This window comes from Nilaparvata lugens, chromosome 5, assembly GCF_014356525.2.
Source record: "Nilaparvata lugens isolate BPH chromosome 5, ASM1435652v1, whole genome shotgun sequence".
Lineage (NCBI taxonomy): Eukaryota > Metazoa > Arthropoda > Insecta > Hemiptera > Delphacidae > Nilaparvata > Nilaparvata lugens.
Genome location: NC_052508.1, coordinates 66,250,616 through 66,276,271, shown reverse-complemented (window position 1 = coordinate 66,276,271; position 25,656 = coordinate 66,250,616). Strand labels below are relative to the sequence as shown.

Below are 25,656 nucleotides of genomic sequence, written 5' to 3'. Positions count from 1 at the left end.
GTGCCTTATTATTATTATTTATTTATTTATTTATTTATTTATTTATTTATTATTTATTTATTTATTTATTTATTATTTATTTATTAGATAGAGCGAACAATACAATAGTCGGAAAAGAAAAAACAGGCTATTGCCCAAAGCTTCTTCAATTTCCTGATTTTGTCACAAATCGTCCAAATATTATGAAGGTTATGTTCACTTCAATTTCAACACCAAATCTTCAATCTGAAACTATGAATCAGAATAAAACAAAGAATTTCAAATTTAGATAGATTGATAATGAAACTTCCAATACTAAAAAAACTTCTAATAAAACAAAAAACAAACTTCAAATATTCACAAAATATAGAATAAAATCACTTAAATTTTGAGCTCGAAAATATCACTTTCACCATAATTATTATTATTTTTGGAGAATTTATATTTCGTCTGGTTTATAATTTTTGAAATTTTCCACTGAAAAGGAATTTTTCTTATCTTCTGTCATTCTTGCTTTTTTTACTATTCTTCATTTGTTTTGTTTGTAAGATTTCTTTTTATAAGTGTATTTTCATTTTTGTTTGTTATATTTTCTATAATAAACTCCCTTCTTCTGGGGGTACCAGGACGAAGGAAAAAGGAAAGGAAAAGGATTATTATTATAGTCAAATTCCCTTGTATGGAAATCGCTAAGTATTTACTTTGGATGCTGTACTAGATCCTTATTTCTTCGATTCTCCCAAAATTTGTTCATTTTAGCCGATATAGTCTCTCTTCTTTCTTGGGAAAAGACTACATTCTCCTCTTAATTTCACACGACATACTTATAGTATAAGTATGCTTCTGTGCCTCTGTGCTTTATACTGTAAGTCATCTTGTTTTCGTTATGATTACTGTTTTTATACTGTAGTTTGATGTGTTTGAAGGTTTTGGAGCAGCTGACATATCTGCAGTGGCAGGAACGAGTTTATCCTACCAGAGTGGATCACTTCCGTCCTGCAACGACACCACTCTGCTATTCAACAAAGCCGCAGCACTGAAGTCTGCCGCCAAATCCAAGTCATCCGCACAACATTCCTACAAAACCGATCTCGATAAACTGAACCTCACAGATGCTAAACGAGCTGGTGCCTTTCTGGAAGGCTGCAAGGTGTATCTGAGTGGTTTCAGAGCGCAGAGCAGGACAAACTCAAGAGAATACTGACTTTGGCCGGCGCCGTTGTCTTCATGGAAATATCCGACGCCGTTTCGCATGTGATTTGCGGCGAGTTTGTGGCTGCTGACATGAAGGCTGTCAACAAATCAGCTAACAGGTGACCCACACTTATTAGGTTCCTAAACTAATTATTTAAGGTGTTTTTTTTGTTTTTGCGTAAACTGCCGACGTCGAGCACTGAATCGGTTTTTCTTTCTTCCATTCCTCTCCTTCTTCAACTGGACCATAAATCTTTCTCAGAATTTTCCTTACAAAAACGCCTAGATGGTTCTTGTCTTCTTTTGTTAACGTCCAAGATTCACAGTAAGTTACATCAGGTCGAATCAGGCTTTCATATATTTTGAGTTTTGTATTTCTACATATGAGCCTGTTCTTCAAAAGTTTCAAGTTACTGAAGTATGCTCTATTTCCAGCAAATACTCTGTGCCTTATTATTATTATTTATTTATTTATTTATTTATTTATTTATTTATTTATTTATTTATTTATTTATTTATTTATTTATTTATTAGATAGAGCGAACAATACAATAGTCGGAAAAGAAAAAACAGGCTATTGCCCAAAGCTTCTTCAATTTCCTGATTTTGTCACAAATCGTCCAAATATTATGAAGGTTATGTTCACTTCAATTTCAACACCAAATCTTCAATCTGAAACTATGAATCAGAATAAAACAAAGAATTTCAAATTTAGATAGATTGATAATGAAACTTCCAATACTAAAAAAACTTCTAATAAAACAAAAAACAAACTTCAAATATTCACAAAATATAGAATAAAATCACTTAAATTTTGAGCTCGAAAATATCACTTTCACCATAATTATTATTATTATTTTTGGAGAATTTATATTTCGTCTGGTTTATAATTTTTGAAATTTTCCACTGAAAAGGAATTTTTCTTATCTTCTGTCATTCTTGCTTTTTTTTACTATTCTTCATTTGTTTTGTTTGTAAGATTTCTTTTTATAAGTGTATTTTTCATTTTTGTTTGTTATATTTTCTATAATAAACTCCCTTCTTCTGGGGGTACCAGGACGAAGGAAAAAGGAAAGGAAAAGGATTATTATTATAGTCAAATTCCCTTGTATGGAAATCGCTAAGTATTTACTTTGGATGCTGTACTAGATCCTTATTTCTTCGATTCTCCCAAAATTTGTTCATTTTAGCCGATATAGTCTCTCTTCTTTCTTGGGAAAAGACTACATTTCTCCTCTTAATTTCACACGACATACTTATAGTATAAGTATGCTTCTGTGCCTCTGTGCTTTATACTGTAAGTCATCTTGTTTTCGTTATGATTACTGTTTTTATACTGTAGTTTGATGTGTTTGAAGGTTTTGGAGCAGCTGACATATCTGCAGTGGCAGGAATGAGTTTATCCTACCAGAGTGGATCACATCCGTCCTGCAACGACACCACTCTGCTATTCAACAAAGCCGCAGCACTGAAGTCTGCCGCCAAATCCAAGTCATCCGCACAACATTCCTACAAAACCGATCTCGATAAACTGAACCTCACAGATGCTAAACGAGCTGGTGCCTTTCTGGAAGGCTGCAAGGTGTATCTGAGTGGTTTCAAGAGCGCAGAGCAGGACAAACTCAAGAGAATACTGACTTTGGCCGGCGCCGTTGTCTTCATGGAAATATCCGACGCCGTTTCGCATGTGATTTGCGGCGAGTTTGTGGCTGCTGACATGAAGGCTGTCAACAAATCAGCTAACAGGTGACCCACACTTATTAGTTCCTAAACTAATTATTTAAGGTGTTTTTTTTGTTTTTGCGTAAACTGCCGACGTCGAGCACGACAGGCATTGTTGTCTGATGACATTCTCAGGGACGGTTTCCGAGCTCGGGATTTGGCTAAGTTCTTGGCTTTAAACAGCTGGAGTCAGAAAATTGGCTTTCCAAACGGGGCGTAGTTGTAGTCATTGTCATAGTCATGTTTGAATTAAATTTCAAAAAAAAAAAAACTAGAAAATTAAACACAACATAAAATAAAAAGAAAATAGTGTAAAGTTTCAGATATTTTGAATTATTTAGAATGTTTAATTTCGTCAAGGAAAAATGTTTCCAATTATAGAAATGAGAAAATAAAAACTGCGACTACTGTTATTTATTTATTTATATTTTTTACAGAGAAGCACTGATTGGGAGAGAAAAACTAAGGATACTCCTTAGTATTATAAAAACTCCTTAGTGTTATAAAAACTGCGACTACGCCCCGTTTTGGAAATCCAATTTTCTGTCTCCAGCTGTTCAAAGACTAGAACTTAGCTAAATCCCGATCTTGGAAACCGGCCCCTAGTGACGTTTGCACAGTGTCAGTTTAAACTAAATCTCATCTTAACTTGGATTATTTAACCGTATCATGATTCTTCCAACCACCAACCGTATCACCCGGTCTCTCAGACCAGAGGTTTAATTTCTTGGTAAAACATTAGTTTTTTTTTGTAATTTCATAGATTCTTATACTAGTAATGAGAACTCTGAAAATCTAAGTACTTTGTCTTGATCCGTTCACTGAAGTCTGCATAAATAATATGGAGGTATCTATGATGAGCCGTTAAAAAATGTTGCATAAAACATACCCTCCGGTATCACAGACCGGGAATACCGAGATTGATGAAACACTAACCGTATCATCCGCTACGATGGACCGTAGCGTAAGCAATAAACTGAGGCTCTGTTCGGAATTACTCTTCTAATCAGCCTGAAACGACTATAGTGAGGTCCACGTTATAATGGCAGTTTAGGATTGACAATACTGTTGTCCTTTTCTATCATACAACAAAACAGATAGCGCTATCTCTCTCTAGCTTTGCAATGTTGTCTGTTTTCCAAAAGATTTTATGTTTACTTTTGACAGGTAATTGTTCTCAGATATTCATTGAACAGCTACTGAGTGGGAGGAGCCAAACAGTAAGTCAGGTGTATTAATAATAAAATGCAAAATTTTGGTACAGGTCTCAGAGACCGATGATACGGTTAAAATGTTGAATCTATATCAAGTCTCGTTCATTATGATGTGGTTCATCTTGAGTTTAAGCCACCAGCTGATTCAATTGAGTTTAAACTGGAAAATTGGATCATAAACGCCCTATACCAGGGGTCTTCAACCTTTTTTATCCAAGGGCCACATTGTTAATTCTTGGGAGGCCTAGAGGGCCAATAACAAGGATGTACGTGGAATTTGACTTGTGGGGACACACACGACGGTGCTTTGGGGGGTGTACAATTATTATATAATATGAGGGGTTTTAAGTAATGTTTAAGTAGGAAGAAACAAACCAATTAATTTCATTTTAATACAAAGTCCAATTTATTATTAAAGTCCAATTATGAGAGAATACTCATTGAGAATTTGTTTTCCACTTGAATTGTCCGCCCATTTAGGATCAAACTTTGTGGTTCCGATCATTAAAATTGATTTAAAATGTTCATCTGACAAGGAAGTATTTGGATTTATCAAACTTCATTTTTGAAAATGTCTGCAAAATTACACTTGTAGGTAGATCCAAAAAGAGAAAACATAGCTCGAGCATGGTTTTTTATATTTGTTAAGTCTTTTTCCAGGAGAGAACTTTAAAATGGAAGTAGGTTACCTTCTTTGTAGCGTTCAAACAGGGACACGTACAGTTCGTGCAGACCATTTGCTAATATCTCGCAATGGTTGATCGCTGCTTGTTTACAGCTAATTTTACCCTTATGGAGTGGCTAGTAAGAGAAGAGTACTGAAGTCACAGTTGTTGTCAAAAATGTGTATAAATATATATTTTGAAAAATCTGTTGCAATAACTCTCGGCGGGCCGGACAAAATCCATCCGCTGGCCGGATGTGGCCCACGGGCCGTAGGTTGGAGAGCCCTGCCCTATACCATGGGATATCTTTTTGTGCTATGATTTTATCTAGTAAGTAAACTAATTAGAATTTAATTTTACAAATTGTTTTGTAGTCCATCTACATATTTGATGAGTTTGAGTTCCCCAAACTCAAAATAAGTGATTGTTATCAAAGTCGGGTTGTTTTATATGTATACCTGTCACAAAATCCACACTATACAACTCTAATTTACACAAACAGTTATTTTCGTCAGTTCAGTACTAGAAACAGTAAAAAACTAAGAGCACATCCATACAAAATCTCAGAAAAATGTTTTTTATATGTCTGTTAAATTGTATAAATCACACTCCCGACCATTTCAAGCAGCTGCCACTCAGCCAATTTAAGCGGGTATTGAAATATTTATTTATTTCTAAGTGCTTGTGCACTGTTAATGAATATTTTGAGATTGACTGGAGTTGAGTGTTACGGTACTGTACATCCTATTAATTGGTATATTATTGGTATATTTTACTAATAGTTTAAAAAAAATTGTAAACCTTTTATTGTCTTATGATTGTCTGACATGGTCCATGTATTCTGGAAATATTTATGACCAATAAAATATTTATTTTTTTCTCATTCCAAAGAATCGTGAATCAAAAAATGAACACTTCACTACACTACACAACACAGAAAGTTCAAACCTTTTTCCATATTGTCTTGCTAATACTCTTCAATTAACCTTACAGACCGTTTCTGGTGACAGTGGAATGGCTCGTTGTCAGTGTTGCTCAGAAATCGACTGCTCCGGAAGAAATCTATTGCAAATTAGTGAGCGAAGTGTCAGCTGATCCAGAGCCTCCCTCTCCGCTCAGTCAGAAGGTGAGTCTAACATTCATTCATTATTTTCACTTCATTAATTAATTGAATTATTCATTAATGAATCATTGACTGGATAAAGGGGATTAGTAAACTCTTTTCAGTGACCATTATATAATAGCATACTCGTATGATTTCTTCGTAAAATCGGATCTATTACAAATTTATTTATTCATTCATTCAATGATCACAAAACACAAATCATTAAAATGATTGAGGAAGGACCAACAGGCACAGCCCAAACTGTTCCTTCCCCGAATTTTGTTTCATACACTTAGTCCAGAAAGTAGGTTATGTTTCATTCAATCAAATTGTTTAGTATTTCGAACTTTAGTTTTTGTGTTTAATACATAAAATAATTACCAAAACAATTCGATTAATATCAAAATATTGCAATTTAAAAGCAAAAACCATACCACCCTAACCTTTACTTTTACCTTCAAGGGTAGCCGTCCACTGGAACCGTATTCAACCGATCCGTTCGGCCGTTGGATCGAACGAATCTGCCGGCCGTTAATTCGGCCGAATATGGTCGTCCATTGGAACCGTTTATGTCAGTCTAGTTCAGTAGTTGGCTGAACTATTGAATATTGAATTAACTACCATGACCACCAGAATTTCTCATAAACTATGATTATATTGAGATTTTTAAAATTAAATAAACAAATATCCACTAAATTACTTATTCATTACAATAATCCTACCTTCAGATCCTATTTGTTCAGTAATCTTTGTCTACAGATTCCTTTGAACATCACGACGATGATATCTTTTGTCTCGCATATCCTACAATGGAACATGCTCTTAAACCAAACTTATCAACTTTTCATTGTCCATAGTACATAGTTAAAACTTTATAAAACCGAACAAGCTCAAAAAACAAAAACAGACAAGACTGTGAAACAATTTTGAGGTTAGGATGATGTTGTCTCAGCTCGACTTCGGCCGGATAGAGCCGGAAAATCCTATTCAATTCGGATCGGAAACTTGATCGGCCGTGCACGGACGTATGAACCTGTTGCAATGGACGAGCATCTATAGATTTCTTTGTTGGGGGATCGTTCGGAAGAGTTCGGTAGTTTTCGGGCGATGCTAGTTCGGACGAAATCGGTTCCAGTGGACGGCCCACCTTATACATATATTAAAGAGAACCTTTAAGATTATGCTCATCTAATTTTATAGGCAAGATAAATTGAAATCTGGCCGATATGAGGTTATGAAGTTGAAGTTATGATTTTCAAGTTTGATATAAAAACTAAATCTCCGTAAACATTCATTATTAAAATAACGATTAGGCCTAACTGTTTAATTGCTACTACATTACATAGGTGCATTATTATACAGTCAAGTTTTGACTCCATCTCATACGTTCGTATCAAGGCTTTACTCTACTCTTTTATACAAATGTTTTTTCATCAATTCCAGGGTATGAAGTTGTTGAAAAGAAGTGAGACTCTTAGTCCCGATCAAACAAAAGTAGCGGCTAAAGAAAAATCGCCAGAAGATGTTGAGTCTAAAGAAGCCAATCATTCAGTGGTCAATAGGAAACTTTTTGGAGATTGTGATAACGATGAACCGTCTGAAGATAAGAATGACAAGCAACAAGGTAAATAAATCAATAAATCTATCTATATGATAAAGGAAAGAATTGGCTTATACACGTACGGGATAGGAAATTCACGAATGCCGCATTATCACGTCTGTACTACTGGACTGATTAACTTGAAATTTTGATTCTTAATTTTTCGGGGATGATTATAGGCTTATTTCAAATTCTTTAAGGTTTCAATAGCTTACATATTGTGAGGTCCACGTTATAATGGCAGTGGAGAAAGATAGGAGAACAACGTTGCCGATCCTCTGTCTAGTCAATGCCCTCTATGGAGGGTAACTGATACAGGTTAATTGATATAATATCAACTGTTCATTCTCGTTTAAAATACTGTAATCAATTATATTTTATCAAGCAAGAAATTATATTTTTCAATGATTTCGTAATGAATTTTCATAATCAAAATTAAATATTTTGTTAATTATATTTCTACTTTGTTGAAATACACTCTGGCCACAGAGCAATATTAAGAGATAGTGCTTATCCGATTTGTTGAATGATGGACAAGGAAAGCAATACAATTGCTAATCAATCACTGCCATTATAACGTGGACCTCACTATAGGTAAAGTTTTCAGTTTGTTTAATTAGACCCTTGCGGAGCACGGGTTACGTGCTAGTCAATAATGAAAATAAGTTGGAAGTGTGTAGCGTACTAAATCTATAACCTTGGTTTATGTAACCTTTGTTTACAATATTAGTACCTTACTAACTTGAGCGGTTTGGTTCGCCACGGTTCCATTTGGCTTTCTAAACATTGGGGATGACACGTTTATTCACGCCAAGATTGAACAATTTTTGGGTTCTCCACCAACAAAAGCCACAAAAGATTATGAGGTATCTAAATGGTGAAATGTTAGTAGTAATGAAATCGATCATCAGATTCATAAAATTTAATATCTTTGATTGGAATTTCTCAATTCTATGAGTGAATTTTTTACTAATAATATACACCTGTTATACACTAAATATACACTAAATGTATACATATACACTGTATACACTAAATATATACATAAACCTTATAATTCCCATTTCAAATACGTTTGGTACATTATAATGTACGTGACTTCACATTACAAAAATGCTACAGGAATTGTAATGAATTCTTTTCAGTAATTAGTTTGCAACAACAGTGGAACTTAAATTTAATAGCTTTTTTTGAAATGAGCCAAACGAAATAATATTTGTATCCGGGTTTTCTTTCAAATAGGATCAATTTCAATGTATTTACAGGGTGATTACCGGGAAACGCATGTTTTTCAAATAACAAGAACTATTGCAAATCAGAGTAAAAAATGCATTTATTAGTGAAAATGCAGTGTACACAATATGCAATTTTAAAATAAAATTACTTACAATCTATTATTTGAAAATTACATCTCTAAGGTGGTCGCCTGCTGCTTGGATACATTGTTGAAGGCGTTCTTTAAAACTTGCTACGGATTTTGCTAACATGTCTCTAGGAATGCCATTGATTTCCTGGCAAATAGCTTTTTCAAGTTCTTGGATTGTTCGTGGTTTGTTTATGTACACTCTAGCTTTCAAGAATCCTCACAGAAAGAAATCTGGAATTGTTAGATCCGGTGAGCGAGAAGGCCAAGTGACATCACCGAAACGCAAGATCACTCTTGTAGGGAATGTTTGCCGAAGGAATTCCATACTAATGCGAGCCTGAATGCGGTACCTGGATATGTTGAAAGAATATTTCCTGCCAGAACTGCGCCGTCAACATATACAGATACGTAATGTATGGTTGCAACAAGACGGGGAAACAGCACATACGGCTCGCATTAGTATGGAATTCCTTCGGCAAACATTCCCTACAAGAGTGATCTTGCGTTTCGGTGATGTCACTTGGCCTTCTCGCTCACCGGATCTAACAATTCCAGATTTCTTTCTGTGAGGATTCTTGAAAGCTAGAGTGTACATAAACAAACCACGAACAATCCAAGAACTTGAAAAAGCTATTTGCCAGGAAATCAATGGCATTCCTAGAGACATGTTAGCAAAATCCGTAGCAAGTTTTAAAGAACGCCTTCAACAATGTATCCAAGCAGCAGGCGACCACCTTAGAGATGTAATTTTCAAATAATAGATTGTAAGTAATTTTATTTTAAAATTGCATATTGTGTACACTGCATTTTCACTAATAAATGCATTTTTTACTCTGATTTGCAATAGTTCTCGTTATTTGAAAAACATGCGTTTCCCGGTAATCACTCTGTATATTGGGATTTTACTGTTCTTTAAAGTCAATAAATTAGAATTCTAACCTATTCTTGAGTTAATGAGTACAAAATGATAGTAGCCCATTTATGATAGTATGCCATCTAATTTATGGCATTCAACTATGGGGAAATTCCTCATCCTCTCATGTCTTGTTCAAGCTTCAAAAAAGGCCTTGAGAATAGTATGTAAGAATGTCCCCCTCTCTCCATGCAGAGATTTATTTGTAAGTATGGGACTGTTGACAGTGCCATCATTGTATATACTGGCATGCCTAACATTAATGAAAAAATAAAAAATATATTAGTGAGAGTATGTGTTAAACGGTAATGTACATAGTTATGGAACTAGGCATAGAAATAATATTAGAGCCAATTATTATCAGTATGCAGGATTGCAAAAGAATTGGCAATAGGCCTACATGTCTATAAAACTTAATGCTCTCCCTAATGAGTAAGAGTAATTGACTTTGAGAGTTTTAAAGAATTTGCTCTTTGGAAAATGTTTCTGTAAGGTAGATGAGTTTTTCGAAATTCAATTTTGAAATTTATTTGTGTAAATGTTTGTTTTTTGACTTGAGAATGCTAGGCAATTGAATTTGAAAATAAAATAGATTAAAATAATGAAAATAAAATGTGATATTACTGTAAGATGATGACGTTGTTATGTTTTTGACAATAAATTATTTATGGAAAACGTTTTTTCAGCTTACCATTATAGTAGCCCATTTATGGAAAACGTTTTCTCAGCTTACCATTCAACCTTCCCATGATAAATTTACATGATAATTTTTAATTTATTTCTTTAATTTTTTTAGATGACGTAATAGAGATCAAGGATGACATGGAGAATGGTGAAGAAGCATCTGTCACTGAGGGCCCCATTTTTAAAGGTACTTTTTTCATACTTACTTTGATTGTCTATTGTAAATAACTTTGCAGAGTTTTTCATCTTTCAATAGATAAATGATGGACCTAAAACTGTGAGCTTATTATCTATCTCTCATCACATCAATCTTGCAATTGAACATGAGAGATCGCATTTACTGAAACAGTTTTAAATACTGCCATTATAAAGTGGGCCTTACTATAGAACATTCAATCCGGTTTCAGACGAGTTGAAGCTTACTGATGTACTGTTTCCATACTTACTTACTTACTCCTTAGCTCTACAGGTCACTACAGCCCTTGGCCTCCCTCACAAAGCCTTTCCATCTCTCCCGATCGACTACCTGCCTTTTCCAGTTTCGAACTCCCAAGCGTTCTCAAATCATGCTCAACGTCATCTGTCCATCTATTCCTTGGTCTTCCTTTTCTTCTTCTATTATATATTCTTTTCCTCCATATACATTTGGCAATCCTTCCATCACCCATTCTCAGCAAGTGCCCAATCCACCTAATTCTGCCAGCTTTAATAAATCGGACGATGACTTCACTCCTCAGGAAGCGCTCGATTTCGCTATTTTTTCTCCTTCTCTAAATTCCATTTTCGTAAACAGGGCCCACTATCCTCGTAATAACCTTTCTTTCAAAGATTCGAAGCCTTTCTATGTTCCCAGCTGTGAGTACCCAAGTCTCAGAGCCATAACATACTACAGGCCTGACTAATGCCTTATATAATTTCATTTTTGTAGCTCTGATCAATAGTCGAGACTTGAATAATTTTAAACTAGCATAGAACGACCTGTTACCTGCCATGATTCGATTACTTATCTCAGCTGTGACTCTCCCACTACTCGCCACAAGCGTTCCTAGGTATACAAAGTCATCCACCTACTGAAATATGTAGTGCCCAATTTTCATGTTCCTAGCACACCCTCTTACCACTGCTGGTGACACTCGTAAATACTTTGTTTTGCCCATTGGCTCACCATTATTTACCAATAATGTGAAGGCTTCTCTCAGTGCTGGCACAGTTCTTGCTATTATGACCAGATCATCTGCGTATCCAGTACCGTTTCCACAGTTCTGGAAATATATAGTCCATAGTATTTTTTCATATAGTAACTGGACTAATGATTATATTAATAAATACCCAAGTACGGATCGAATGCACTATTCTTTAGGGTACGCGCCACCTTAGTCCTCCGACACACCCAGAACCTGACAGGAGTGAACAGCGACTATCTCATCCATCGACACCGTACGCCAGCGACAGGGAAAGACTGTTTTGAAAGAGTCTCGAATTGACGTGTGCGTTAGGCGCCAAAGCCGGACACTTTTACATTCGTACAGAAACGACAAAGTCAGACACATCGAATCTCTGACACTTCCAAAACAAGACGGTTAGGTTACACTTCTTGGACGCACTGTACTACGCAGAGCTGTCTTGTTTGATGAATCCCCATGTGTAGGCTATTCTTAACAAGACTATTGAAATTTATTTCTGAAACCTATCACTCTTTTCTATCTCTCTTCATAGTAATATCGGGCAATGACTTACCTTGTAACTGTATTATTCCTATTTTGTGCAGTTGTTTCTCTTTTCTGCATTTATTTGGAGCATAAATAATAGAGTTATTAGTAAATTTCTTGACACAAAACAAAAATAAATTAACTTTATAGTTCAATTGACAAAATTAGGGAGTACACTGAAACCTCTCTATAACTCTATAATTCGTAGTTTTGCCATCAAAAACACTGTAATTAGTATTCCCATAAAGATAAATACACTAATATGAAATTGTAACTGATAACTCCAGTAATGAGTTCATTGAAAGCTTTATGGATTCACATATAATAATATAACTAGAGACACCCTGGGTTAAAGAACTCGCTCATTAACAGTTGTTTTGATCTTTGAAATCTTTTACAAGTATGTCAAATTAATATTTAACAATATTTTCTAATATCCATTCATAGAGGCTATATTATGAATTTATTATGGGTAATGATGGGATCAGTATCCATGATACAATTTTTCGAATTTGGTTCTATCAGCCTCGATATTGCAGAGCTTGATATATAATATATTTATATTGCAGAGCTTGATATATATTCGTCACCCTCCAAAATTTGTATTAAACGCTTGGTCCCGTAAGCTACAAATTATAGAGGTTCTACTGTGTTGAATGTAGTCTACTGGAGGGTGAATATACTCGAACATTGAGTATTTTGAAGATAATAAAATTTGTTAGTATGGTTTTCATTTTGAATTTCCTCTTATTTGAAAACCAGCAATAGACCTTTGAGACAGTTGGTCTATCTTTTCATATTCCTTAAAAACTACCTGATTGTTATAAGCTAATTTTAGTATGTGCTTCCTCAACATAGAAATACCCTTTTCTTGGAATATAGGGATGTAGAGGCATATTTATATAAGATAGAATTCCTGGAAGATTGGATATGTGAGCATGTTGTCAATGGAAATGAGTAGAATACAAAAACTTTGAAAAGTATAGTAAAGTTGAATGAAATCAACTTCAATTATTGTATGGCAAGATTACTTATGAGCTCTACTTAGAAATCCTATTTTATTAAGCAAGCAATTTCCATATATTTTTATGTTTATCTGGTTATTTTTATATCTGGTTATTTAAATCCAACGGATCTCAAATACGGTTCTAACGATTTTCACGAAATTTTGAACATGGTAGGTTCATGATATAAAAATTCGATTGCACTAGATCTCATCCCTGGCAAAACTCGCTGAAGGACATTAAAATGATAATTCATCCTTGGAAAAATAGCTGAGACTTTCGTCGTCTGTGGATAATAAAGTGAGTGAGCGAGTGCATCTGTGGAAAATCAAAATATCTCATCCCCGAAATTCATGAACTGACGTATAGCCAGCTGTAAAATATAAACACGACCTCTAAATCAAAATTCAGGGAAGAAACAGTTTTGGGCTGTGCCTTTTAATCGGAAGAAATGAGTACCACGTTTTTACAGTCCGGGTCCCGTAGCTTTTCCTATCGGTGGAGGGCCACTAGACTACAATACTACCCGTTCATAAACATGGAACATTTTTGAAAATGTATCTTCCCGTGAGCAACAGATGCTCTTTTGTATCTTCTCAAAAGCAACGTGTTGCATCCGATCGTCAGTCCGTATAATTTCAGTGATGACGATTAATTATTTTCTGGTTTCAGGTTTGGCTTTCCTCATTCTGGACTTTGAAGACACCACAGAGGAGCTGATCAGGAATATGATTAATGAGAATGGCGGAAAGGTGGTCTCACAGATTTACAAGGGAGTCACGGATCAGTTCACAGACTACGCCATTGTTCCCTTTGAAGGCGCCTCAGGACAGTTACAGCTACAGTCTACTGTTGTCACTCATATATGGCTCGTAAGGCTTCATTCATTCATTCATTCATTCATTATTAATTCATTCATCTATGCATTAGTATCTTAATTACATTTAAAAAAAATAATATTGAGAATCTGTTCAGAGTAAATTGAGAATCTCCATAAGAAAATTGTTGTTTATTATTTAGGAAGGTGATAAAATATTTAAAATTGTATTGAAGATAATAATTTTCAAAATCAGTTTCACGTTACTATCAATATAACTATCTTATTGCTGACAATTTTCTATTCAGTCTAAATTCATTTATTCCATATTTTAACGTTTGGTTTTCAACTTGAATGTTGAAGTTTTCATGTTTAGGTTTTTATTAATAAACACTAATTTTTACTCGAAGTATTTCATTGAAGCTCTAAGCAAGATACAACTAATGAAACCCGACCTCTTCTAGTATAGTATCGATCACTATCGATATTATTATATTATCGATTAACCTAATATTATGAAATCAGAAGTGTCATCCATTTAGGTTAATTAAACTCAGTTTTAGGGTATTCAGCAATAGTTTGCAGTTTTGTGCACTATTACAAGTTGCCCTTACAAACATGTTGTACTAAGGACCAAGCCACATGAAGCGTTTTTCTGACGTTTTTGCACTGGCAAGACAGGAAGATCTCCGATTGCTTGATTATCTGGTGATTGATTGGCGTTCGGGAATCAGCCAATAGGAGAGGTTCCTGCCCGGTCGACTCGTCCGCCGCCAGTACAAAAACGCTTGATGTAGTCTGACCCCAACAGTTTGTAGATTTGGGCACTATTTCAAGTTACCCATACCAAAATCTCATACTAAACTAAAGTCCGTGAGAAATTACTTTTAACACGGTTCTTTCTCGAAGACGGAGAGGTCCGTTGCTCTATCCTTCACTAATCACTCCCACTACCTAGCAACATTCTCCTTCTTTTGTGTCTGTGTGAGAGAGCTTTGCAACGCGACGCACCAACACTCCCCTCCAGCTATTGCTGGCAATGTTCCAAGTCGTTTACTGGTCAGCAGGTATATTGGTTTGTTTATGTTACGGAGATGTGTTCATCACAAGAGCGTGAAGCAAAATGACACGGCGCATCCAATTGTGCGCAGGATGTTCGTCTGAAACTATGCTACTAACTGTGGAAGGAGAAATGGGTTTCTCCTCTTCATGTTGAAAGTAATATCTTACAGACTTTGGTGCCTCCAATTCTCATATTGAAAACTCGTGATAGTTAAAATATTGTTAATATTTCCAGCATCTTGGTGAGTTTTTTTGTGAATGTTTGTCAGTACACTGCGATTCAAAACTAAGTTTGCACACATGAAAGCAATTTATTCGAAGACAATATAATGCAGTAACGTTTTTTTACAGTATTAAGTTGTTGATAAAAGTAATGTTCCAAGCCTATTCCATGAAAACAAGTTTTTATAAACACATGAATTCTTGAACTAAAAATAACACGTTTTCGATCGTTTCATTTATCTTACAGACAAAAGCTACTTGATTAGTTATTATGAGCTGTTCCACCTCGAGAGTTGCTTACATTGATGAGCTGTTCAACCTCAAACATTGGTTAATTCTTTGTTCTATTTTTTTTTAATTAGCTAATGCTTCAAGTAATTTTTCAAGTAACTTACTGCTGGAATTTAATAACTTGTGGTGAACTTTGTTCTGTGTTTCAATATGGTATACTCTTGCTTCAAGGTTGTTTTTTTATAAGGCAAAGTCAGATTGTATTGTAACAGTGGTTTAGTTTATTTTATTTGCATTTTAAAATGGTTCTCATGAGCTGAAACATGTCATGAACTAATGAAATATAAAAGGATACTGAATAATATGTAAATGTATTTATTTATTCGTTGATATAATTACAAATCATATGAATATGATCAGGATAGAACAACAGGCATAGCCCAAAACTATTCTGTTCCCAAATTTTGATAAATAATGTCTAAAATAAAAACTGATAAATGTCCGAAAAAATAGGTTATGTTCTTACTGAGGAAATTTGAAGTTCAAAGTTCTGTCCAAGAATATATATTAGCTAGAAATTTTGAATTTAGAATGATTAAAATACCAAATTATAGTCAAATTTTGCACTTAATATCACCGCACTTTAAATAAATTAAGTTATTTCAGAAAATTTTAAAGCCAAAAATATACACGCAACTTTCAACTAGGCACATCTGTTAAAAACTATAATAATAGTATAATAATCTCGAAAATAGTAGCATAAAATAAATAATATAAAAATTATATTAATATAATAATATAAATAATTTATTAATATAAAATGAAAAACCTATATTATTTTATTTATCTAGATTAACTATAATAATTAACCTAACTCAATGATGACGTGATGTAAAACGAGAATCTTCAATTAAAGGTGACCATAAAAAATTGTCAAAGAAATAATCAAAATAGGAATAACTATATTTATTTTATGAGAAATTATATTTTTCCTATCATTCTTCTGAAGATTTATACACTCTAGACTTGCCCCTAGTATTGAAATTGGAATAAAATGACCCCCTAAAGGGGTAACCCCATTTAATCCAATAGAAATCCCCCCTCTTAATACTATCATTTTAGTAAGTTCTGGAGCTTCAATTACAAATTGAAAAAATATATAAAATAATAATATCGAGTGGCCTGGCTGACTGAGGACTTGTATCAGAGTTCTCAGGTCGCGACTGATATACTAAATTATACAAATTAATAGTATATTAATCAATTTACTTAATTAATTTCAGTTTCTCTGACATGACCTAACGACTGCTTTTAGGCAGCTGGGACCGACGAATTTACGTGTCCATCTGAGACTAGATGATATTTTTATTTTATTTGATAGTAGTATCCCAGTAAAATGAATATCCACAAATTATACTGTATTTGTACTGTAAATGTCCATCTGAAACTAGATGATATTTTTATTTTATTTGATAGTAGTATCCCAGTAAAGTGAATATTCTCAAATTATACTGTATTTGTACTGTAAATGTCCATCTGAAACTAGATGATATTTTTATTTTATTTGATAGTAGTATCCCAGTAAAATGAATATCCACAAATTATACTGTATTTGTACTGTGAATGTCCATCTGAAACTAGATGATATTTTTATTTTATTTGATAGTAGTATCCCAGTAAAATGAATATCCACAAATTATACTGTATTTGTACTGTAAATGTCCATCTGAAACTAGATGATATTTTTATTTTATTTGATAGCAGTATCCCAGTAAAATGAATATTCACAAATTATACTGTTCTTGTATTGTAAATGTATTACATTTGTATATGAACACTGGATATTTGTAATTACAGGAAGACTGTGTTCAGGAGAATAAACTTCTTCCAGTAGTGTATTACCACGAGCCGATATCTATCTTGAACAGCTGTGCGCCTCTCACTGGTTGTGTCATCACCATTTCTACATATACAAACAAAGAACGTATCTTCCTCGATGCCTTAGTTGAAGCACTGGGAGCTATGTAAGTTGTTAATAGTATTTTACGTAACAAGGACGGGAAGGAGCCTTTTGCAGGCGAGAATGATGTTTCTAGTCGAGGCGTTAGCCGAGACTAGAATTTCATTCGAGCACTGCTAAAGACATTCACGTTCAAGTAACGTACACTATTTTTTGTCATAACAATCTAAAGAAGAATAATTGAGAAATATAAATATTACCTGCTTGTGCTGACGTTACTACATGAAAAATGAAAATGAAAAAAATCTTTATTAGGCGGAGTCATTACATGCATTCTATAAACATAACCTAGTTTACAAATTCCGAATCAGGAAACTTCCACCCGGAGCGCTGAATGTGTTTTTTTTGTAGCAGTTTTGCTGTTTCTATTTCGGAACTAGGAAACATACTCGACTGTAAAGAAAACATATGGTTTCATTACAGTAGAGTATGCTGTAATGAGAATCATATGTTTATTTGTTCTGCAAACAGCTGTTTACCGGATTGATTTCATGCATAGAAAACATCTGAAATTGAAAATGAGTTATTGATAATTATAAATTGAGTATCAACCTCAACTTATTCTAATTCATTCATACAATAAGTACATCATCGAAATGATGGGGAGAGGAAAAATAAGGTAACCTTGTGCTATTCCTCTCCCAAATTCAGAAAAATATGTAACTTTTGAATGAAAAAGACTGAGTAATTGTCAAAAAACCACTGATTTATTGATAATAAGAAAGACCGGTTTCGGTTATTACACCATTGTCAATCTCTGATAAACTAAAACTAAATACAAGAGCAGCAGAATTTATACTAGTAGGCGAGTACTGCTATTCGTCGAGGGCATGAACGCCTGCCATAGGCCTAGCTAGACAGTCTCCTCCCACTCAACGGTGTGACAAAATGGCGGCTTAAGCAACAGAATTGCCATGATAATAAAATTTACTATCAGTACAAAATAAGACCAAGAAAACAAGTGTGAAAGATAATAAAACAGATATGTAAATGGAAAAACTATTGACTAATGTATGCTTACAATTTTATGATAAAACTAAATTCGTAGTGTTGTATTGGTTGAAATGAATCTGGTCATTTAAACTATACTGGGAATTTTCCTTAATTACTCTTGTTATTTCTAAAGCCTCTAGAATATTCAACGATCTGCCTTTGTTATTAACATGCAGAAACTCAACATTCTCCTTAACTGTGAACTTGTGATTATTTGTTATCAAATGTTCTGCAAAGTTACATTCCCCATGAACACAATTGTCATTGTGAGAATGACAATTTCTCAGTCTTTTTCATTCAATATGAATAATTACCACAATATCAACTTCTCAACTACACAAAAAAGTAACTTTCCCAAACTTGAATAAAACCAATTTAAAAATTAAAATTAATTTCAGTTCGCAAGAGGTGTTTGCTCGTAAAGACAACGTCGCTAAGGGCGTGAAGGCTTGTACACATCTGGTAACTCCGTCGGCCGGCAGCCAGAAGTACATGGCCGCGCTCAAATGGAACATCCCCACTGTCACCAAAGACTGGCTGCTCAGCTGTGCCAGGCTCGGCAAACGACTGCCGGAAATTCAATTTTCGGTAGCTGCCCAAGGTACATAAGAATCATGTCTTATCTTGTCAAAACCACTATACATTTGAAATAATTCACCATCACTACAGTGAGGTAGGACTATCGGCTTGAGTCAACATTAAAAATTGAAACAAAAACCATAGAAAATCTTCTATCTTTTCTCTATGGCTAAAGATTATTCTCTTCAACGAATAATATAAAATTAAATTAATAATTGTTATTTAACGGAATTCCAATTAAATGCTGTAAATCACCCCGAAGACTTCTGTACTGAAAATATTGACAACAGGGTAAACAGCTAGATAGAAGCTCGATGAGCGCTACTATACAAAAATCATTTGTCAGCCCGGGAATCGAACCCAGTACCTCCTAATTGCCGGTCAGGAATGCTTACCCTTACACTAAACTGACAATCTCTGGATAGCAGCGCTCATTTTATACAAAGCCATAGCGTCCAGTCAGTCTACAGATGGAAAATGAGCGCTACTATCCAGAGATTGTCAGTTTAGTGTAAGGTTAAGCATTCCTGACCGGCAATTAGGAGGTACTGGGTTCGATTCCCGGGCTGACAAATAATTTTTGTATAGTAGCGCTCATCGAGCTTCCATCTAGCTGTTTACCCTGTTGTCAATATTTGAAGTACAGAAGTCTTCGGGGTGATTTACAGCATTTAATTGGAATTTCGTTTAATAATAATTATTCATTAATTAGCATTTGAACAAATGCAACTTCCAATTTATTTCCATCTGTATAAAATTGAATGTGGAAAATTGTTTTTCCCGTATCCTGGAGGTTTAGTCATATCTTGACTTGATTAAAAGCTGTATATTTAGGTAAAGGTGAATTGTGTGTGTGTTTTTTTTTTGTGGGGAGTCTCTTACGGGTAGGTTCCACCCAGCCTGAATATGTTATTTAAGGCTCACGACTGTTATATTGTAAATTTCATATCACAAATATAATCAGATCAGAAATTTTCACAGAAATTCGTATTCTCAGCTCTTAGGTAATGGTTTAGATCAAAAGATAAGCTTACCTCATGTAATTGAATGTCTTGTATAAGTCATATATTTTATTCAATATTCAATTTACGTATTTCATTACTGTTCTAAATTAATCTTAGAGTCAGTCAATTAATTTCAGGTCAGCCAATCATAGATAACAGTTTTCAGTGCAATATGAACATAAATACAAAATGGTATTACAATAATTGAAATATTTGGTAAGATTTGAATGAGATCCGCCACAATCACATTAGGCACTCTATTGATGTTCAACAGTCATACTGCGCTATCAGTTCTATTATTATCATATTCTCGTGGTTCAAAGTGCTTTAACAAGCCTCAAGTAGTCTATGATTCTCATGATATGGAGGACGATGGGAATAAACTACTGGAACAGCAAACTGTAATAGTATCTTACGTAACAAGTACGGGAAGGGCCGTTTTGCAGGCGAGAATGATGCTTCTAGTCGAGGCGTTAGCCGAGACTAGAATTTCATTCGAGCACTGCAAAAGACATTCACGTCCAAGTAACGTACACTATTTTTTGTCATAATATCTAAAGAAGAATAATTGAGAAATAGAAAACATTACCTGCGTGTGCTGCGTGTGTCTATAAACATAACCTAGTTTACAAATTCCGAATCAGGAATTGACAAATAAAATATGATTAACCATTTTCAACAATAATAATGTTTTAGAAAAGAAAATCATGATCACCCTGACAAATATTATTATAGTGGGGTATCATAATTAGAACTAAGTTTAGTATTAGCAATTGTATGTATATGTTTTGTCAATAATGAACAGTCAAATTCATTCATGCTGATACCAGTATTAGCTGTTTGGGTGGCAAGGCTGAGATCTGGCAACCCTTTCCTCCTATCTTCCTACACTGTCATTATAACGTGGACATCACTATAGGAAACATACTCGACTGTAAAGAAAACATATGGTTTCATTACAGTAGAGTATGCTGCTGTAATGAGAATCATATGTTTATTTGTTCTGCAAACAGCTGTTACCGAATTAATTTTCATGCATGGAAAACAGCGGAAATTGAATGACCATGACAAAAAATAATAGCCTAAATTAATTTTAGAACAAAAAAAATTAAATTTTATTTTGTTTAATTTACGTATTTTTCTCGTATTTTATTATTGAAACTATTAAGTCTTGTAGTAGAATATTCAAATTCTCATTGTATTTTTGCAGATGGAAATCAAGTTTGTCAGCCCCCAACAGCTCCCCGTGCACCGGCTTCAAATGACGCATCAAATGACTGTCAAGTAAAAGACACTCCTCGTCCCAGAGATGATAAGCGAATCTCGTTGTTAGTGCCCACAAAAGTAACAGATTTGTCACAGCAGAAGACTATTTTTGCGCCTGTCAATGAAGAAACACCGAAAAGATGTACCAGAACAGGCAACGAGACTCGAGTGCCGACAAATGAAGATGAAAAGTGTGAAACACCGGTTGCATCTACTAGTTTTCAAAGGTCCAGTAGTCATCGGTCGGTGTCGAACAAAGGAGACGGAGGAACAGACGCGCCTCCTTCAACCGGCTATCAAAATAGAACACCGGTCGCTTCTACCAGTTTTCAAAGGTCCAGTAGTCATCGGTCTACAACGAACCAAGGAGATGGAGAAACAGAGGCGCCTCCCTCAACCGGCTATCAAAATAGAACACCGGTCGCTTCTACCAGCTTTCAAAGGTCCAGTAGTCATCGGTCTGTGTCCAACCAAGTAGATGGAGAAACAGAGGCGCCTCCCTCAACCGGCTATCAATGTGGAACGCCGATAAATCTCGATAACAGAACAAGGAAATCGTTGGGATTGACTCCCGCCTACAAACTTCCGTGGGAAATGTCGACACCGGACACACCCTATGAAAAGCTGCTCCCTCACTCAGGCGGTGGCAAAGAGGCTAGGAAGCGAATCAAGCATTGCATCGATAATTTCAGTCAGAATGTGCCCAAAATACCTTCACCAAGGAAAAGAAAAATGAGCACGGTTAGTACTATTCTGCTCATTATTGTAACTTTGACTACTTCAATTTAAAATCATTGATCTTAGGCTGGCCACTAATCAAATCAAATAGTTCTTCATTTATCATTGCATTCATACAATATTATATTATGATATCGGGGGACCGAGCTTCGCTCTGGAGTACAAAATCATAGAAAATTTATTGCGAAAGAGGAGATTATAATACAGAGTTATCATAAAAGAATGGTGCGGTTTCGAACATGGTTTAAAGAAAAACCAAATTACTTACAGTTGATGTTGTTTATTCATCTAATTTGTCGTATCAGGCAGTTTTTTACATAATTGATAAATTTAAATATGTGAGCCTTTAGTCGTTCGACAAAATATCCAAACGATAATCAATTTCTCTCCAAACATTCACTAACATTTCATTGGTTATGGTTGTCATTGCTTCATTAATCCTGTTTTCAAGTGGTTCAGGTAGATTTTTTCTTGTAAATTTACATCAAAAACATTGTTTATTCACAAGAAATCGCGAACTGAACCACTTTAAAACAGGATTAAAGAACCAATGACAACCATAATCGAAGAAATGTTATCGAATGTTAAGAGAGAAATTTACTATCGTTTGGACATTTGTCGAGCGACTAAGGGCGCACTTATTGAAAGTTATTAATCATGTAAAAAAAACTGTTTCAGACGACAAATTAGGTGAATAAAAAACATCAACTGTAAGTTATTTGGTTTTTCTTTAAACAATGTTCGAAACCGCACCATTCTTTTAAGATAACCCTGTATATACAGGGTGGGTGAAAAGTCCGAAAACGGCTAAATATCTCGTACACAAAGGTTATTTGAAGGTGGGTGTGATTGGGGATCCTACTCAAATTGAAAAAACTACTTTATAATGACTTTAAAAATCTGGTCCGCCATCTTGGATTCGCCATATTGAATGCAACTTCATTTTTTTTAAATAGGAAGGTGGTCATGCGTTACATGATTTCGATACGGAATTTCAAGGAAAAATGAATGGCGAAAACCGCACATCGATATCGCAAACCGTTCAGAAGATTATCAATCAGTACCATGCAAATCAGAAATTAAATACATGAGTGGTATTGATTAATAATGTGAATATCTTCTAAACGGTTTGAGATATAGATGTGCAGTTTTCGCCATTCATTTTTTCTTGAAATTTCGTATGGAAATCATGTATCTTATGACCGCCTTCCTATTAAAAAAAATAAAGTTGCATTCAAAATACCGGATTCAAGATGGCGGACCAGATTTTTAAAGTCATAGTAAAGTAGTACTTTCAATTCGAGTAACATCTCCAATCACACCCACCTTGGAATCACTTCTTTTTATGAGATACTAAGCCGTTCTTAGACTTTTTTCTCTCTTTTCTGCTTTGAATAGTATTGATTAATAATGTGAATATTTCCGAAACGGTTTGAGATATCGATATGCGGTTTCCGCCTTTCATTTTTTCTTGAAATTCCCTATCGAAATCATGTATTGCATGACCACCTTCCTATTTAAAAAAAAATGAAGTTGCATTCAAGATGGCGGACCAGATTTTTAAAGTCATAGTAAAGTAGTTTATTCAATTTGAGTAGGATCCCCAATCACACCCACAGTCAAATTATCTTTGTGTATGAGATATTAAGCCGTTCTCGGACTTTCCACCCACTCTGTATAGTTTGTACAGAAAGATTCTATCTTATCATTGTGGATTGAGATTGAGATTTCCAGTGGATTACAAAAATCTCTCTCACAAAGATTGCACAAAAGCTGGTTAAATTTTAATCCTGATTAATTTCACGTGAATCAAATCAGAGAAGACCATTTTAGAACAACACTGATGCAATAGTTCAACAGCTGAGTCATAATTTTGTCTCAGTCCCACACACATCGACAGACGACGAAATTATCAGTTGTTTTTCCAATAATTATTCATTATTATCCTTTTTTGTCCTCCAGCGAGTTTTCCCAGGGATGAGACCTAGTGCAATCGAGTTTATCATAAACCTACTATGTTCCAAATCTTGTGAAAATCGTTGGAGCCGTTTTAGAGATCCGCTGGACATACATAAATAATATTCCTTTTTGTGAAAAGGAATCAATAAATTTCATTTCGTTCACTCCATTCATTTCATTCATAAATAAATACATACAGATATCGCTAGCTTAATATAATAGGATAGGCGGTTGAACATGCATACTCATACACTAAATCAGCGAGAGGTTTCAAATAAATGAATAATTTGAAGAGTTTGAATGACGTGTTGTTAAAAGTGTGAAACTGAGTTGGAAGCTAGGTTGCTAAAATATTTGTCAGGAATCTTGACTCTATAGTGAGGTCCACGTTTCAATTATAAAGGATAAAGTTAGGAGAACAGCGTTGCCAATGCTCTGCCTTACCATTGCCATTATCTATATGGTACAGGATAGCTGTAGCTGATAGCTGATGTAATATTAACTGATCATTGTCTTTTTTCTTTAAAGCTATTTTTAATATAAATAAAAATATAAATCTATTATTTCGTGACGAAATAATTTAAAAGGATACTTAAATTTATAATTTTATTTAACTGATCATTCTTGTTTAAAATAATAAATTATATTTCATTCGTCAGGAAACTTGTCTAGCTTTATGATAATATTTATTTATTTATCACATTGTGTACAAATACTTGACATGAGGAAAGGCACAACAGGTTCATGCCCAAAACTATCCCATTTCCAATTTATATTATACTGTTCTGTTTTATATTTTTACTATTGATAAGTTCTAGTATACATTTTTGGATTTGTCTCTTGTTTTATCACTATTCTACGCGTTTTATATCTTTAGTTGTTAGAAAATCTCTTCTCAATTATTAATTATTTACTTTCTTTTTTCCACAGCCATTATCAGAATTAATGAAGAGAGCAAAGGCTAAATTTGGATTAACGGTATGTTGATTTTTTCCTCAAGTTTGCATTAAAATATGTTGAAAATATATAAAATTCATATCAATATTTAATATTAATAATGATTATCATAAATGAGTATTTTCTTTCCTATAGTTATCTAGCACGGTCCTGATAGCTGAACTGTATTTCACAAATTTGTTCTAAACTCCAATTAGGATATTATTGAAAGATTTTTATAGTACTCTGATAACTGTAATACTGTTTGTTATTACTATATCTGTGCTCTTTTCTTGTAATGGTTTAACAATTTATTTTCAATCTATTTTGATACTTGGGAATTTGAGCTTCTACGCCATATTTCAACTATTCAATGCCAATATTTAAGTAATAAATAGTCAACATTCCATGGAACTGTCTCGATTAGACCAGGTTTCGTTTACACAAGGTCCTATTCTACAATGAAGCTGAAAACCTGGTCTAAACGCACACCTCGGCTAAACGAGACGGAATGCTTCGATTAACCCAGTAGTTCGATTACACCAGGTGGTCTAAACGAAGTCTGGTCTAATCGAGACACAAGACCTGGTGCAATCGAACTAGTGGGTTAATCGAAGCATTCCGTCTCGATTACACCAGGTGGTCTGAAAGATACCTGGTCTAATCTGGGCAAA

The 25,656-nt window shown here is 34.5% G+C and overlaps 1 protein-coding gene across 1 annotated transcript in view; it reads left to right on the top strand.

Annotated features, from left to right (window-relative positions):
- The window catches only part of LOC111055149 (DNA topoisomerase 2-binding protein 1-B), a 61,075-nt gene that overhangs the window by 16,126 nt on the left and 19,293 nt on the right, over positions 1-25,656 (top strand). Inside the window, exons 8-17 of the mRNA XM_039429585.1 lie at positions 906-1,142; positions 2,532-2,919; positions 5,768-5,900; positions 7,323-7,503; positions 10,555-10,629; positions 13,828-14,027; positions 17,345-17,511; positions 18,899-19,101; positions 21,294-22,090; positions 24,977-25,024. Coding sequence (XP_039285519.1) covers positions 906-1,142; positions 2,532-2,919; positions 5,768-5,900; positions 7,323-7,503; positions 10,555-10,629; positions 13,828-14,027; positions 17,345-17,511; positions 18,899-19,101; positions 21,294-22,090; positions 24,977-25,024 — 2,429 coding nt within the window. The remainder of the gene's footprint in view (positions 1-905; positions 1,143-2,531; positions 2,920-5,767; positions 5,901-7,322; positions 7,504-10,554; positions 10,630-13,827; positions 14,028-17,344; positions 17,512-18,898; positions 19,102-21,293; positions 22,091-24,976; positions 25,025-25,656) is intronic.